The following is an 18,834-nucleotide window of genomic DNA, read 5'->3' on the forward strand; positions in this document are numbered from 1 at the left end:
GAATCCACTAAAAATATCCCTCCTCTTCTCTTGGATTTTTCCCTCCACCCCGGGACTGCTTCCGCATTGCGTCGAGCTAGAGGGCCAAGACGGCGTCCTAAGAAGGACACTTACTTACTCACCCTGCGTCCAGGGTCGCCTGTTTTGAGGAACCTATGCTCAATGCTCTTCAGCATAGCTTTCCATTTCGCGCTTCTTTTTTCGGATAATATCCTCCACAAAATTTGCGACGACATTCCATTTTTCTTCGTCTATCATCATTTTCTCGATAATTTCTTCAGGTGTAAATACACCAATATTTCGTTGCAGACCTGTTCTCTCTACGTTCGACCTCTCGCATTTAAAGAAGGTGTGCTCCGCATCATCATACTCAGTATCTCCATATATGCAGTATATCACTTTTCCCATTCGCCACAATACTTGCGGACATGGGTCGGACAAAAACTGTGCGACGTAATAGTTAACCTCACCGTGCTTTCTTTCTACCCACTTTTCTAGATCGGGTATTAGTCACGCTGTCCATCTGCCATACCGTTCAGAGTTCCATCTTGCCTGCCAAAGTGTGAGCGTTTGAACTCTAATATCGGAGAAGCGTGGTACTGGGATTCCTGTGTTTTTTGCCTCCCATCTCCGTTTGCGGTCTTGTGCTAGAATATCTATAGGGATGGTTCCGCTGATAACTAACACCGTTGCTTCAGATACTGTTCTGTATGACGAAGCCACTCTGAGAGCACAGGTGCGTTGCACAGATTGCAGAATTTTCCGCCGGCATTGCACCCTTAGCGAATCTGCCCATATTTCGCATCCGTATAAGAGAATCGAGTTCGTCGTGTCCATTAAAAGTTTTCGCTTGTTCTGCGTTGGACCTCCAAGGTCCAACATGCCGCGCACCTTGGCAGCTTTTGTGGTAGCATGGTTTATATGCGCCCAGTAGGTTAGCCTTGTGTCTAATGTCACTCCTAGGTACTTGACCACTCTTTTTGTAGATAAAGTGGCATCAAGTACTTGTATGTCTACTTCTAATGGGATACGTCTGTTCGTTAGAAGGATTAGCTCTGTTTTCTCTGTGGCCAGCTTTAATCCATGGTCTTCTAACCATGTCTGGACTCGGTCATCACCTGATTTAACTTCCTTTTGGATTCGTCGGTGTTTCGGGCGTGGCTACTTTGGCTTACCGCATATCAATTAAGTCATGAATGAGCTTCATCAACGTCCAGATGGTTTTCAGCCTATTTAGCATTTCAAAAGAAAATCGACGTTTGCTCGTGAACCAGTTGGATCTTATAAGAGTGGGGAAAGCCAAGATTTATATCTAAACAATTGTGCACTTAGTGGACAAGTAGAGTTCGAGTTGTTTAGAATCGGGTATAGTCGATAAATTTAAGTTTTCGGCCTCACTGTTAAACCACAACTCTGTAAGCTTTGCACATAGTACGTGAATTTTCTGAAACGGGATTTCCACGATATTTAACCAAACATATTTCTATTTTTTTCATTAACGATTTTAGATGAGCTATTTTCGTACAAGGATGATAGATTTACTAAGTTTGCTATTAGCTATTGTGGAAAACAAAATTGAGCAACTTCGGCTGCCTCGTCACAGGGTCCTGGTAGCGGATTTCTGCACGATAATTTCACAAATATTCACACACTCATCCAATCAGTCGTTGTTCAATCGGTAAAATATCATAGACATTGTGTTTATTGTTTTCGTATATCACTACTAAAATGTGTATTCTTAGTTTTTTTGTAAACAAACCGATTCATAATCCCGGCTGCGTCAGACCATCAGCTGATTCTATCACATTCGTTGAGAGTTATTGGCCTCACATTCTCAATTCTTTTCACCATGGATTTTTAAAAATATTTGTGATGAAAAGAAATTTGAGTTGTCAAACAACGAAGTGGATGCTCACGTTAAGATTTTTCGGCAAAACAGAAATGCCTTGGAGGAAATTAACAGTAGGCACCTAAAATTTCTGTTTTATTGTAGATTTTTTAAACTAATTCTATAAAATGTAGATTCGAGGTAACTATTTACGGTTGTTCCTTTTGAAGAATTCCCCAAAACGTGTCATTACTTGAACAGTTAGTTTGGCTGATAGTTTGCCTATCGAAAGTTCTTTGAACCTGAAAAAACACTCATTACAAGCACTCGAGTAGTTGTGCATTCCATTTTCTGGGCCATTTTCTAGAATTTGATCATTGCTATGATTTGATGAGGTAACTCGTAACTATGAATTGTAATGGAACTTATACCTGCCTACACGTGTTTCAAGTACAGAAACTTTTCGAGTGCTTTACACTGATAAAAAATTATGTAATTGATAATAAGAATACGTGATACTTATGAGCGGATTGCGGGTTGATCAACTGTTTAGAATTTGTTGATAAATACTTAAAGAGTTAGTTAACTTTCTTATTGAAAACCTCTTTACGCGTCATTCCTTAGTGTGATGTAAAATGATTTCGAAATTGCGCCTTTGTTGTTATTCTTATTATTATTGTCATGAAGCGTTGAAGAATTAGACGTCAGCAGCAGAGGCGAATGCTCGTAGAAGGAAGAGAAAGTAAGCCGTAAAGAATTCCGGTTAGTGTTTTGTTCTATACAAAATGCTAGGGCAAAATGCTTAAATGGGTAAAGGTGAGAGTGCAAGTCACAAATTAAAACTAGACTGATCTAATATATTTCATTTCCCCATATAAACCATATAAATCCAAGTTTGAAATTTTGTCGAAATAAAAAAAAAAAGTTATTAACAAAATTTCATAAAAATTTCAAACTTTTTAATCAGAATTTTTAGAAAAATTTCGCTTTTGCAAAATTGATTGAATTTTGGAAAAAATAAGTTTAAAGTGTCTCAGAAATTGCATTGATTTTTGACACTTTTTTTGATGACGGTGCTGTCGACCATTCGTTATATAGAGAATATGCACACGACCGCCAGCAAAAACAAATTGTCAAAAAACAAAAGGGATTTTTAAACCAGTCCAAATATACACTTTATTATACCAAAACCCAATTTTGCGTAATCAATTTTGCATAATTTTGCATATCTGAAAATTAAAAAAAAAATTTTTGAATGTTTTTTTTTTGAATCTTGTATTTATATGATTTTTGTTTACTACAACTATCTACTACTGAACTATATTTTCATAAAAAATAGTTGAACTTAAATAAAAAAGAAATATATTTTTAAAGCTTAGCAATAACTGCCTGAGCTATAACTAAACTATAGCCAAAATCACTTTATAAATGCTTGCCAACAAATTTGACCCAATTATGAATATGTCTGTAGTTTCTTCAAAGTAAATATACCCGAAAATTTATTATAAGGGGTTAGGGGTAGTCATAGACCCGAAAAAATTATGATTTTCAATTGTTAGTCAATTGCTTTATTTTATAAAAATACAAATATAGCATTAATACAACAAATTTCGACTTGACTTTAGCAAAGTATCAAAAATAAAAAAAAAATGAATAACTGTAAAAGTTATCGCTGTTTGTGTGGAGTCCGTTTCTCCAAAATTCCCTTGCGGTAATCCTCACAAGTCCTTGGAGATTCACCCAAATTAAATAGGACAAGAGAAATTAGTTTTATTAATAGAGAATCGTATGCCTGATCGTAGCTTTTTTTTGTCAAAATTAACAATATGGCGGCCTCAGGTATTATTTTTTAGATTTTCGAGAAAAACACCAACAATTAATTGTTAAAAAAAATAGAAATATTTGAAAACAAATTCTTCGATCAACTTCAGATTCTCTTACGCAGTCGGAGGCTTTCCGAAAAACCCATTGCAGTGGCATGGATAATATAAAGGAGGTGGCACGGATAATAGATCAGAATATACAATAATAGCCACGATGTTCGAAAAGTACTTAAAAACACTCGCACCTCTTCTAGAATTATCCATCCAATGTAAGACGCGATTAAATTCTATCGAAAAGAGAACGAGTCTAACTTAAAGGGGTACCTGAATAGTAGGCTTACGGCACCTCCACTGTTTTCGAGGTCAATTGTCAGTCCAGATTTTTCAGAAACTACCAAGGGAATACGAAATGTGTGAAATAAACACAGAAAAGTGGGGTTGCAGCCTCAAAGGCTGGGTAACAAACAGAAGTAAGCGCTTCTTAAAAAAGCTTAACAGGGCGGTAGCAGAATTTCTTTTCATTCTGAACAGACACGAGTTACCGCTACCGATAGAATTGAGCACAGATCATTATCCCCGAGTAGTCCAAGAGGTGTCTTCTGTCGAGAGGACTATGACAATTTAGAGCATTTTTCTTGTTTTCAACCGGTTTTCGCCAAACTAAAGCTCTATGATTCAACAAGTCTCTCAGATTCATTAAGTAGTAAGGGAAATTCAAAGAGAAGTGAAACGAGTAATATAGGTGCGTGCTTGGTTCGTCATTTGCAATCTTCGAGCCAAACTCATATGCATTCAATCCCTCTATCCAATACTACAGCTCGTAATATGACCTTAATACGAAACCAGTAACAAAAGTTGTAAATAAGTAGTCCGCATAAAGTAGTAGTATAAAATTCAATCTGTGAATCTTGTAGAAAACTAGGCAAATTAAGTGAGTGAACGATACTTCGCTATGTTAAACTGTGAAAATTAGGTTTGCCTCAAAAACACATCAGTTCTTCAAAAATCTTCACTTCCGCATAAAGAAACCGCCGAGGAGATGCTGCACCATTATTTCCGCTTGTGAGTAGTTACAACTTTGGCAAGAGATATTGAATACTAGTGGCAGTCTGGTATTCTGTAAAAGCAGAGGTTAGTTGGGATACAGTCTGTGTCAGAAAATAGGAACCGTGATTATTCATGAAGTATAAATGATATATATTTAAAATTTTTTTGCATGAAAGTATGTACGAAGCTATGAGTCGCAATTACTCAATAAGCCGTGTAGTCTCCATCGTTGTCGAGTACAGCCTGGTATCTTCTCGGCATGCTTTGATCCAACTTTTCTGCGTAGTTCGCGTAGTTTTGCGAATCTGACGCATGAGTTTCTTTAAATCACGGACCCGCCTTCTGGCAAGATGCGTTTTCATAGTTCCTCACACATTTTCAATGGGGTTGGCGTCTGGGGACTGGGAAGGCCAGTCCAATACTGTGACGGCATTTTGTTGTTTCTCAATGTGTTTTTCTGAGAGCAGTGGTTTTGAGGATGTGGGACGGTAGGATATGTTCGTCTCCTTCAGTCGACTTTCGATGATGTTGATATACACATCTATTCCTTTTTTAGCAAGAACTGATCGTGCTTGGCGTAGTCACAAAGAAGGGTCCCGCTTAAAAAGTTGGACGATCACTTTATCTTGCCTTTTTGTCATCACTCGCTTCAAGCCGCGCTCGGAAGTCATCAACATTTTTGTACACCTAATACCGCTGATTCCACATCACAACAAACTTTTTTGATCTTTTAATCACTTTTGCAGCCGCGACGTAAGATAATTTCGGCCCTTTCGAATGCGAGCATAAAAATACCGCCTCAAAACGTTTCGCGTACTTCTCACTCTCTTTAGTTATGTTGCGTTTATGGGAAAGTTTCGAACGATACTAACCTGAGTTAGCACTGCCGTCGTAGCCCTTGAGTGGGACTATTATGCAGCAAAAAGCAGAACGAAATATATTTTGAAGTTATAAGAAAAAAACGGTTATTTTCTTCTGACACAGACTGCATATCCTTTCTGTCTATTTGAAAGATGGCTAAAGCTCTTTTAATACTGCAAGAAGGTCTCAAACTCATGCAGATTCTGACGTACTTTAGATTCGATGATAGTGTGTAGAGATGCGACCCCTGTTGAAATTCTAGAATGAAACAACACCTTCTGAGATATTATCTGCCATTTTAATTAGCTAAGAATATTACGATGTACTGTAAGGGCGATAAGCAAAGTTTGAGGCTTAGGTAGGTAAGTAGGTAGAAGTGGCAGTTTCGTCTCTAAACCAAATCTCGGTCTAAGTATGACACAACAGTCGCAATTTAACTAAGTTTGACTCTCATTTTACGATATAGTCATTCTTTCGCCATACGAGTTTAAACTAAAAACAAAAAGTCAAGGGACTATTCAAATTTTTGTAGGAGTGAACTTACTTGTAAATTTGACTTAGAATACCCACTCACTCTCACTTTCAATCTCAATTTTTCCACTTTGCATTGTAAACAAGAATTATTCGTAATTTGATTTGCTCTGCGAGTCTGTATATAACTGACTTCAAGCATCGTGAAGTGCGCGCCTACGGAACTATGGTTGTGTATTCTAAGCAAGCATATCGCAATACGAGTATACTTATTAATACACAAATATAATACAGACACTAGTAAGAGTGTGCCGCTTATGAGGCAGCATATTTTTAAATTTTTTTATTTTTATTTTTTCGACAATTGCAAAATCTCGCATTGTCCCAATTGACAGAGGGGAGATAATTGTACTTACGAATACTCGCACAAAGCTCGGCCAACATTATGTATGTACGTATAAAAATTATTATGTGCATACAGAAATGTACATATAATATATGGAATTTATTAGCTCAACATTGCCTATATTGGCTTTCTAAATTTTTTCATTCTGATCTTTTATGCAGAACTTGGCTATGCTTTGGCACACACTCAAACAAAAGCATTCCAATAGTTACTAATACATAAAAGTCCACACGCATTTAGTGCTCAACCTACCTTCTCACATCCGATCTCGTCGTCACACACTGTGCTGTGATCCCATTTATACCACCCTCTGGGTTACTGTTGGTTAGTGGCTGCCTGGTGCGCTTCTCGTCTGTTCATATTACATTACAAATTAAATTACTTAATCTGGCTGATAGCTAACGACGAGTGCTTGAAGAGATCTGACGGCAGGGTATATCTGTATCATTTAAAAGCATCTCATGTCAATTACTGTTTCCGAAACGGATATACATAGCAGCATCGGATAAGGTTCATAAAATGCTAATCACATACTGACGAGTGATATTTATCGAAAAATGCACATAAATTATTTTTTATTTTTGGGATTTGTTCCAATTTTTCTGCATTAAAATGAATGAGAATTTGATATTATTTATTACAAGTAGATTTTTGCTTAATTTGAGATATAGACGCATATGAACAAATGTTGAATAATCTTGCTAAGGCGAGAAATTTCCAACTCAATTAACACAGAATTTTCGCTCTTAAAATGCTGGATGAAGTAGACCATTGGCATTTTTTCTGGGCTAATGCAATACATGTCTGGGATAGCAGTAGAAAATTAAACAACTTCGATGATTTTGTCCTAATGAGGAACTCTATGAGATTTTTCTTTACCTACCCTTCAGTACTAAGGCCGGAATCGGACTGACGAATCGTCAACCACTTGGTGTATACAACTAATGCCAGCAAAATCTGCTTTCAGTGCACCCAATACACGTATTTAACATTTGCATGTCTTAGACAGTAGGCCATCACCACCCACCCCATTACAAGTTGATAGCAAAATACATATAGGGTGACAATCGCCATCTCTATATTACACGCCCTTCATCTTTCAAAATTAGCGTGTTTGAATTACATAAATTTATCCAGTTTGTGCATTTGAGGAACCGTATAAGGTTGTTTACGTCTATGCCGGCTAACTCTTCGAGGTTTTCACAATGCGGTTTACCAAGGGTTAACAACCTTGCCTTCCATAGGGCAGGGAATTTACAAAGGAAGTCGAATATAATTTCCTTTTTCTCCGGTTAATTACAACTATTGGGGTATATATTGCAAGGTATGTATGCCCATTTTGGCTGCCTCTCCTATGGACCAGAAGACAGTTATCTCTGCCGTGAGTCTGAAGGCATCCCTTCGTTTTATATTTGACAATGTTGACATTTGTTCGTCTCCTGTCATCAAACAAACAGTCAGCACACTCGCGTGTCAGCACCCACGTCACTGTTGACAGTTATAATTTCGAGGTTGTTAAAGACTTTGTATACTTAGAAAACAGCATTAACACCGATAACAATGTCAGCCTTGAAATCCAACGAGGAATATCTCTTGCCAACAAGTGCTACTTTGGACTAAGTAGGCACTTGAGTAGTAAAGGTCTCTCTCGACGAACCAAACTAACACTTTATAAGGCTCTCATCATGCCCGTCATATCTTATAGCGCAAAAGCTTGCACGATGTCAACATCCAGTGTGGCGACGCTTGGAGTGTTGGAGAGAAAGATTCTGCGTAAGATTTTTGGATCTTTGCGCTTTGGCAATGGCGAATAGCGCAGGCGATGGAACGATGAGCTGTATGAGCGTATGAGCTTTACGGCGACATAGACTTAGCGCAGCGAATAAAGATCCAGCGGCTTCGTTGGCTGGGTCATGTCGTCCGAATGGATACAAACGCTCCGGCTTTGAAAGTATTCGATGCGGTACCAGCTGGTGGTAGCAGAGGAAGAGGAAGGCCTCCTCTGCGTTGGAAAGATCAGGTGGAGAGGGACTTGACTTCACTTGGTGTGTCCAATTGGCGCCGGTTAGCACGAGAAATGACTGGCGCGCTTTGTTAAACTTGGCCAAAATCGCGTAAGCGGTTATCGCGCCAATCAAGAAGAAGAAGAAGACGTTTGTTCGTGGTTGTAGGTGAGCCATAACATTCTGCTGACTTTGCTGGTTGTCTGATCTTTCATTCTATTGTAAAATCCGGGATTCGAGGATAATGCAGATCCCTCTCTTGCCAGTGCGCCTACTTTTTCGTTTCCTTCAATGTTCCGTGGTGGTAAGGCTATACTAGCTTTGTTCCACCATTTTCGAGGTTGTGCCTGGATTGCAGCTTGGCTATGTGAAAGAATAGTGACATTACCCTTAAAACAGAAGTCTGCGATTAGTAGCCTACAACCTCGCCTATTGCCTGGCACTTGGAAGGCACTGTAAGTATAGGAAAGGCGCACAGATTTTTCAATTCCAAGCCTATGAGAATATACATATACCAGCTACAACAACACAGCCCAGTTTTGAACCATCTGTGTAGACAGTAGTATCGAAATTTAGTAAAAGTCTCTTACTCAATTCCTCCCGAGATAGAAAGAGAGTGGCAAAATGCCTCTTGAATGTCACTGTTGGGACGATGTTATCAGTCCTCCCGAGGTGGGCTGAGTTTGTCGTAATAATAAGTTGGCTATAGTAAACAAATTAACTATATGCACTCATAATAATCTGAGGCAAAGCTATAAAGAATGGATCTACACTTTTACCTTATATGTATACATTTTAAACGGTTAACACTTCAAACTCGTTTTCTCTTTTTTTAGTATCGCACGGAAATCTTCGAAAACACGAGTCTAAGTCAACCCGGTAAGTCATATTCAATGAATAACCTTTTCCTCGTGAACATTTTACTAACCAACTGCAACTAACCAATTCACTATCTGCGTTCACAGTTCCCATGGAAGAGTGGGACTTCAAGTCGGCGCAACGCGAAGGCTCCAACGTGCTTGGCTTGGTTATGTTCAGTGTCATTTTGGGCACTACAATCGGACGCATGCGAGAGAAGGGCCAACTGTTACAAGATTTTTTTACCGCACTTAGCGAAGCCATGATGACGATAACGTCCTGGGTCATTTGGTGAGTTTGACGACATTTTAATTAAAAAAAATGAAAACAAAAAATAAGTTATATTTGTTTTTGTAAGTAAATATTTTCCCATATTCAACTTTACCACATTTGTGCTTTTCAACAGGATTTCACCACTCGGTGTAGGTTTTTTGATAGCTGCCAAAATTATTGAAATGGACTCCATTGCTGCAACGATACAGTCTTTGGGTTGGTACTTTATAACAGTAATGCTGGGTCTCTTCCTGCACGGCTTCGGTGAGTTAAAAAGCTATATTCGTTTACTATTCTTACTACTAAGAAAATATCTGTATATAATGCTCTTCTCTCTCTCTCTGTCCCTCTATAGGTACCATAGCTGTGATATTCTTTTTGGCTACGGGTACGCTACCTTATCGCTACATTGCTAAATTGAGTCAAGTCTTAGCCACTGCCTTCGGTACCGGCTCCAGTTCGGCAACCATGCCACTTACAATCAAATGTCTCGACGGCATTGGCATTGATCCGCGTGTAACACGTTTCGTCATTCCCGTTGGCGCTACCATCAACATGGACGGCACAGCTTTGTATGAGGCGGTGGCAGCGCTTTTTATTGCCCAGTATCGTGAGATGAGCTATTCCTTTGGCAATATTGTTGCGGTTAGTATTACGGCTACGGCTGCGTCGATAGGAGCAGCTGGTATACCACAGGCAGGTCTTGTGACTATGGTGATGGTATTGGATACGGTGGGACTGGAACCGAAGGATGTCTCACTGATCATCGCTGTCGATTGGTTGCTGTAAGTAATTTTTGTATTAAATTTTTTATTTGAGGTAGATGAAAACCCTGCTTCTGACAAATAGTGATGACTTTGACAGGGCTTGTACTACTTAGGTCTTCATGTGCGTGATATAGTAGATCTTCTTAATTGTGCTAATATACAAAGCCAAAATGTATCTTTAGGCGAGAAACCCCTTCTTTTTCCTATAGCGCCCGTACACCCATACACGGCGACTTTTGCCTTCCTAATTCTCTCTTCAATGTTGGGCTTGCACATTAGCTCTCTGTCAAGGATGAGTCCCAGGTACTTCACCCTGTCAGAGAGCACCAACAACAGAGCGCCCGCTATTGAGGGGAGAAAGCCTCTAGGTACTTTATATTTCCTCGTAAATAAGACGAGCTCTGTCTTCAGAGGATTTATCGAGAGACCGCAATTTGCGGTCCATTTCACAACTAGGCCCAGATAACCCTGCAACAGTTCTATCAGAGTATCTAAAAAATTCCCTCTGATAATAAGTGCCACGTCATCCGCGTAAGCAATCAGCTTGCATATTCTCCTCTCCAGCTCCTTTAGCAAGTCGTTAAGTTCAACAACCCAGACTAGTGGCGAGAGAATACCGCCTTGAGAAATGGCTCTGCTCACCTGCCGGCGGAGACAGACGTCGCTCCACTCTGCCACGCCCGGGTTATCGCTAAGCATTTTATGGATAAGTCAAATAAGGTCGGTTTATCCAGAGACCTGGTGATTGCCTCCGGGAGGGCATTGTTAAAAGCCCTCTCAATGTCGAGGAAGACGCCCACAGTGAACAAAGAGGGACCCCTGGGTATCTTTAAGAATAGTACACAAGCCAGACTCTATCGAGTTGCCTTTACAATGGGCATGTTGAGCTTACGTTAAACGCCTTATGTGCAGCTCAATCAGCCTCTGAAGCGCTTTCAGCAAGATCGATCAGCGGCTGATCGACCTTAAATCCTTAGGGGATGCATTTATATTAAGATTTTACCTTCCTTGGGTATGGAAGTAATTCTCACTGCACTCCAAGATCTGGGTATGTAGCTCCTATCTTTGCAGATCGCGTAGATAGGGAGAATCCAATGACAAGGTACCTCCGCAAATTTCCGTTGAGCAGGTATAATGCCATCATAAATCGCTCAAGCCCGACGGCGCTTATTCAGCAAGCAGCTACGGGTGTGAGAATCGAAGCTGGTATTGCTCGAGTTCGGGTTTGTCGGAAAATGGGCGTTGAGAAGCACCCTTATTTTTATTGTCCCTTCCACCAGAATCCATTATTAAATCTTTGTCATTATTTTTGTATTATTTTTCTTTGTTTCCCCTACAGAGATCGCTTCCGTACCACCATCAATGTTATGTGTGATGCATTGGGCACCATACTGGTCAATCATCTGTCGAGAAAAGATTTGCAAAGCGTCGATCGGGTAAGCTAAAGCGCGTCTAGTAGCAAATAATTGTGATAACGTACATTAAATAAAAGAGGCTGTATATTTAAAAACAAACTGTACAATAAATTAAAAAAAAAAAACTCTGCTTTAAGGGGGGATCCTGCTTTAGAGGCTTCAAAAAATCGATTTTTTCGTGGATTTTTTTGGGAAGGAAAGAAATATTCGATTGAAATGAAACTCTCAGGTGTTGTTGTTATATATTTCAGCAGTCTTCTCAAATTTTTTCATTAAAATATATGTCATATTATGCCTGGTACAAGCATTTTGCCGAGGCACCTCGAGTGTGCATGTGTCGTGCGGCGGGAAAGATGCAGGTCGCAATTTTTATCTGAAACCAAAAACCCAAATATTTTTTTATTTTAGTTAAATCAAGATAATTATACAAAAAGTGAGAAATCCAACAATTTTTCGCTAATAAAAAAAAAATTCATTTTTTTGGAAAAACAAATTCACTTTAGATTGTTTAAAAAGTGGGTTAATCATAACTTTCTTCAGGTTTTTTAGGTTCAACTAGAAGAGAATTTAATTCCGAATACAATCAATGTTATCTCGTTGTGATAGGATATTTAACTTTTTCCCTATCTTTCCCGACAATTAGAAAAAATCGTAAAAATAAAAACCCGAGAAATCGCGCGTCAAGGTTTTTGGATATTTATAAAAAATCCGCTCGTATACCTGCTCGACGCTTGCTCACAATTTCTTCTGTAACTGCGAAAATATTTAGAATTTGATTCTGAAATTTTGAGGACACATTGGGATAGTTTGGGAAGACATTTATGCAAAAAAAAAAAAATCGATTTTTTGAAGCCTCTAAAGCAGGCTCCCCCCTTAAATATAAAAACAAAACTTTAACAATTAAAAATATATTACAGTTGAATGCTGAACCCCATGAGCTCCTCGAACTCGGTGCAAATGGACATGAAACGAAAGAATGAAGACGAACCCTGCCTACCCCTCCCCGCATAAAACCGAAGCCTAAACAGGCACACGACACGCACCGTTGAATGTTGCTGCAAAATGCGAGCCGTTTTGGCGTGTGATTGTAACGGTGTGTGTGTGTGGATATATGTGCAAAGCATTGATACGACGCTGCTGTACATATAGCCAACGGTGCTTCTGCCTGTCTCAACACAAATTCTAAACATTTGTGCTTCCAAAGTACAAGTACACCGAATTTATTTATATGTATGAAAATATACGATTTTTTTAAACCACAAAAGGAAGAACATGCAAGCATGTTTGAATTGAGCTAGGAAGAGTCACAAGGTATGCAAATATTGGATATTTTACATAAGTAGGATTTGTAAATAAAAAGCGATTAAAAGTGTTTTTTTGTTTTGTCTAAAAAATATTTACAAGTTATTGAACGAAAAAATTATTTATAACCAAATTTATAAAAACTAATTTAATTAAATTTAGTACAAAATTGGTGAAATACATAAAAACAACGTTAAAATGATCAGAATTTATTTTAACATACAAGAAATCTAGAAAAGCTAAAAACAACCAAAATTTCAAACAGCAACAGAACTATGCAGATGCCTAGATTTAGGATATTGTTAAATATTGACGTATGAGTAATTGAAGAAAAAAAAAAAAAACAAAAAAAAAATAAATAAAAAGTAGCGAACTAGTTGGTAATACTCAAAAGCTGGAAATCTTGTAAATCCCATTAAAAAAGGAATACCAAATGTTTTCTTGTGGCAGCAAAAGCGTAGCAACTTTCGATTGTCAATTTCTAGCTGTCTTTATAGTACCAGCATTTACTTTATATGTATGTATATGTAAGTGTATGTAGTGCAACAGTAAAAAAACTAACGTTAAAGTATTTAAAAAACAAATTGACCAGCCAACATTATTTGCTGTTTTCAAAATATTTCTATTTAAGTGATTTTTAAGCAGAAAATGTGAGGCAAATTAGTGAAAAGACTAGCATAATTGCATAATTCGAAGATTAAGTAAGTTGTTAAATTGCCGAATAGAGGTGCATAGATATGTATGCAAACATTAAACCGCGCAGTTCGAAGAAAAAAGAGAAACAAACGTTATTTGAAAAAAAAATTCCGTCTTTGCCTCCAATCGCTTGCATTTTACGTACACACACATTGGCATATAATTACATAAGGAAATACATGCATACATACATAGCACACTTTTGCCAAATATAGCATTAGGTTTCTATAGCCAAGAGGTTTCTATAGAATGTAATTGTTTAACGTAGTATACACATACATACATACATACACATATTAATTCACAATTGTTATTATTTCGAAAGTCATTGTGAAAGTTCGCATTAAGAACTTGTAAATACTTAATAGCATAAGATCGATTTATGACAATAAAGTACATACATACATAAAATATATATATAAAATAAAAAAAATTAATTGAAATGCTTACAGCAATACATATAGACATAAATATTTACACAATGCAATATTAAATTTTTTCGAGTACATCAGGTACTATTTTCGGTTCGATAAATGAAAAATATTAAAAAAATATTACAATTTGCGTTAGTTGCATAGATAGTGCATAGTGTTCATCAAGAAAAATCAAATTATAAATAAATTAATAAATAGTAATAAAAACAAAATATGCAGTTTCATTTATTAAGGGTTTTTCAAAAGACGCGTCTGGATGTTGTTTTCAGAAAAATTATTTAAAAATGTAGATTCTTTCAGGTTTCAATATTTTTATTCAAAATACGGCGCTTAACAGTTATATGTGGAAAATGACACCATTTACTTGTCTACCCTATGTACGTCTGCAGGTAAAATCCTGACTTAACATAAAATGTTATGTTAACAGTGAGAGCTGCATTACAAATGTAAACAGTGTTTATAAGTTGCTTTCAGGCGCATCCATACTCGTAGCTTTATGAATAAGAATGGGATCAATGCTTCAAGAGGTGGTCCAATTTTTGATGACTTCATCCTATATATGCGGCATCTCGAATGTCCATAGTTTATAGTTGTTGACTTGCTTTGAGGAGGCTAAACATTTGACGGAGACCTAAAGCAAATAAACGAGTGTGTCAAGCCAAATGATCGTGGCAGTCAATTGATGAATTCTCGCCGTGAGAAAACCCAGTCGCCAAATTTCTTCCTCAAGAATGATAGGTTATAAAATCCGAATCATGTTTTATTTTAAGCACATAAATATACAAAAATTAAATGGTGATTTTTTAAGAGCTATAAGAAAGTGTTTAAAAAAAACGTCAAATTCAGAAAAATGCATGAAATTTTTATTTAAATCGATAGTACAGTCCATATAATTCATGTTTGAAGATTATTTCATGCAAATTTTGACCGCGACTGCGCTTCAAATAGTCCATCCGCTTAGTCCAATTTTGGCATACTCTTTCCAATGTTTCGGCCGGTATCTCACATATAAATGCTTTAATGTTGTCTTCCAATGCGTTAATTGAAGCAGGCTTGCCTGAATAGACATGAGCTTTAACATAGACCCACAAAAAATAATCTAAAGGCGTTATATCGCACGGTCAGGGTGGCCAATTGATAGGTCCCGAACGTGAATTAAAATCTTCACCGAACTCGCCTCTCAACAAGTCCATTGTTACGCGTGCTGTGTGGCATGTGGCACCGTCGTGCTGAAACCACATGTCATGCAAGTCAAGCTCTTGCATTTTGGGCAAAAAAAAGTTGGATATCATTTCACGGTAGCGCTCACCATTCACAGTTACGTTACGATTCGCAGCATCTTTGAAGAAGTACGACCCAATGATACCTCCAGCCCATAAACCTCACCAAACTGTGACCGTTTCTGGATACATTGGTAGCTCTTGCAATTCTTCTGGCTGATCTTCACTCCAAAATCGACAATTCTGCTTATTTACGTATCCATTGATCCAAAAATGAGCTTCGTCGCTGAACCCAATTTTTCGATAAAAAAGTAGATCTTCGGCCAACTTTTCAAGAGCCCATTCACCAAAAATTCTGCGTTGCGGTAGGTCGTTCGGCTTCAATTCTTGCACCAGCTGTATTGTGAAAGGCTTCACACCTAAATCCTTTCACAAAATTTTCCACATTGTTGAGTAACAGAGGCCCAATTGCTGCGAACGGCGACGAATCGATAATTGATGGTCATCATTAAGACTGGCCGATACAGCTGCGATATTTTCTTCAGTTCGCACTCTACGTAAGCGTGTTGGTGGTTTGATGTGCAATAATGTAAATTTGGTTCTAAATTTAGTCACAATAGCTCGAATAGCCGCTTCAGTGGGTCGATTAAACTGACCATAAAATGGAAGAAGCGCGCGATAAACTTTCTTAACAGAACACGCATTTTTATAATAAAATTCGATGATTTGCAAGCGTTGTTCGTTTGTAAGACAATTCATGGATAAATTATAGACCAAACTGAAGATGTTTGACAGTGAAACGAAACACGAAACGTGCGTCAGCTGTTTAAACCAACTGTTTACAAAGAAAATAGCTAAAACATCACCCTTTAGTTACAAAATTACCAGCACCAGCTCAATGCCTCAAGCTGGTTTTTACAATAAACTAGTGCTAATTTATTATTCATTGGATCTTATGTGGAAAATAAGGAATATATGATACATATATAGTATACTAGCTCTAACCAGCGGCCCCACTCGCGTAGGAGTAGTTTTGAGGGATTTAGGATATGCATAAAACAGAATTACAAACAATAATTTCATAGAAAATAATTTTTTATTAATAACCATAATATTACAATACCCGGCATCCGTTGCTATGCCTCGTTGAATAAAATCAAAACAACCAATCAGAAAAATATCAAGCAAAATTATTTTTAGTTATTTTCTACCTCAAACCGGTTTTGAACTTTGCATTTGGGTCATAGCTGAACAGCTTATGCTAATTATGAAGTCTAGAGTGTGCTATAAATAGTGGGAAATTGGAAAAACTAAAATTTTTTAGATTAAATTTAAGCAAATATTCGATTATTAGTGACGAATGAGAGTGTGGCGCGGCCTGGGGACTGTGGGAAGGGAGTTCCATCATAAAAACATGCCTATAACCTTAATTGGGTGAAAATATGAATGTATAAAAATTTTTACGTCATTTGGTGCTGTCGTTTCGTAGTGATGCGCGGACAACGTACAGACATTTATAGTATAGAAAGATATGTAAAAGTATAATTGTATTAAATTAAATGAGCTAAGTTACACAGTACAAGAAAGTTAGATTAGAGATTACATTTGGCAATGTTGTTTTTGTTAGAAGTTCAATGAGAGAGCTGTGCCAAAAATCCTTCGCCTAGTATTGGTAAAGTGGATTTGTTTTACTGATGTGCTAGACGACGAAAGTATGAGAATACACCTCCAGATCTTAACGGGTAACCGTGAGTGATATGTGTGTGACCCACATGATATCGTTAGAATATCAAAATATCTGCAAGTTTAGATTCCGTGTGATAGATAGGCTTTACTTCGGAGGGATAAATGTCGCGTACTCATTCTATTTCGATGGGGCCTTATTTTGTATCATAGATACTGCTTTATTAGACTTTTTAAGTCAGTTTTTTCAAGAGCGTCAAAATACAGAGCCGATTCATTATGAACGCTTTTCGCAACACAATCAGCGAACTCATTGCCTTTAATTCCATAATAACTGAAAGCTTACAAGATTTGGCCATTCGAAGTAAAATTGTGATGGTACTTGGACTACCATGTCATAGGAGATTTAGAGGCACAATTGTTATCACTTGTATTTTTCGCTCTTCCAATCAGCCTTTATTCAGACGGCAACGAAATAGCATAAGCAATGTCTGCGTTAATTTTTTTCTTAAATCACCAACATAATTTCAGTCTTGCCGACCTCTGTTGTAAATAAACCGCTGTCACATCCTCTGCTACGGCAGTAAATCAGCTGATTTGATCAAAATCGCTAAGAGCTCTAATGTTGGCTACACCTTCAGATTTCGCTCCACCGTGGCTTATTTGGCATAAGTTAGAATTTTCAAAACATCGATTTTTTTTATTCTTTTTTTCCTAATGCACATATATTTAAGAATACACACAGAAAATTTAATATCATTCCGATGAATATTTTCGAAGTAACACGCAAATTTGAAAAGGCGTTTCAGAGTGTTTGAAAGTGCAATGCCGGAGTGGCAGAGCGTTTTTCTCAAAATGGTGTTTTCAAAGTCGGTGACCAAAATTACTCGAAAACAGCTAAATCAGTTGGTCTCAAATTTTAACACGAGCTTCTTATATTAAATATTTTTTTAGTAACTAATCGGAAATTTTTCCTCACCGATAAATATTTTTTGTTTTATAAACAATTTACAGCAGGAATTTTGGTCAAAAATCGATTTTTTGTTTGTTTGAGAAACCGCCATTTTGTCAAAAAATTTATTTTTCTTATTCCTTCGATTAATTACTAGATTTCACGTTACTGTAACGAATTTGTTTGGCTTTTTAATTTCAGAGGATCCAGTTCAGAGATATAGTGGTCACCGCAAATCGTCTTTTTTGAGAAGAGCTCCCGGAGATCAGCTGTAGCTCCTTTCCAAATAAATATTTTTACTAATACTAAGTCTCAAAAGACAGTTAAAAGATAACATAATATGCGTACAAATTTTAAGATCAATAAATTTAAATTTTTCCTAAGAAAAACCCTGGAAAATTCGCTTTTTTCGGTCCTCTAACTGTATATAAGCCCATTAAGCGCAGTCTTGTTAAAACCTCGGATACTCGGAGACATCGATGTTGTCGAGCTCTGACTATAGAAAGTCAGTTAACATCGCTTTATGCGAAGAACGACGTCTACTTCCTTCTTTCAAAAAAACAAAAAAGGGGTCCCTGATCCCACCATGCCGTACGTCGCGCCATCCTGTCTCAATCTTTGTGGATGCATTTCAACTAAGTCGAATAAGCTCCGATTATCTAATACGGGCCATTCTGGTTGTTCTAGTAAAATTCAAATTTTGTATCGTAATAAAAATTTTTTTTTCTTTTATTTAAATATTGGAAAAGTAATGAATTACAATCACAATGATTTTAAAGCATTAGCGGCTAGGCC

The 18,834-nt window shown here is 37.4% G+C and overlaps 1 protein-coding gene across 2 annotated transcripts in view; it reads left to right on the forward strand.

The window, feature by feature from the left end:
• The window catches only part of LOC128865451 (excitatory amino acid transporter 1), a 66,978-nt gene extending 52,813 nt beyond the window's left edge, over positions 1 to 14,165 (forward strand). For both annotated transcript variants that reach the window (XM_054105844.1, XM_054105845.1), the window contains exons 6-11: positions 9,276 to 9,318; positions 9,405 to 9,588; positions 9,704 to 9,834; positions 9,926 to 10,355; positions 11,677 to 11,773; positions 12,670 to 14,165. In XM_054105844.1, the coding sequence (XP_053961819.1) occupies positions 9,276 to 9,318; positions 9,405 to 9,588; positions 9,704 to 9,834; positions 9,926 to 10,355; positions 11,677 to 11,773; positions 12,670 to 12,732 (948 nt within the window). In that variant the 3' untranslated portion in view covers positions 12,733 to 14,165. The remainder of the gene's footprint in view (positions 1 to 9,275; positions 9,319 to 9,404; positions 9,589 to 9,703; positions 9,835 to 9,925; positions 10,356 to 11,676; positions 11,774 to 12,669) is intronic.
• Positions 14,166 to 18,834: the final 4,669 nt, after the last annotated feature.

Source organism: Anastrepha ludens, chromosome 5, assembly GCF_028408465.1.
Source record: "Anastrepha ludens isolate Willacy chromosome 5, idAnaLude1.1, whole genome shotgun sequence".
Classification (NCBI taxonomy): Eukaryota; Metazoa; Arthropoda; class Insecta; order Diptera; family Tephritidae; genus Anastrepha; species Anastrepha ludens.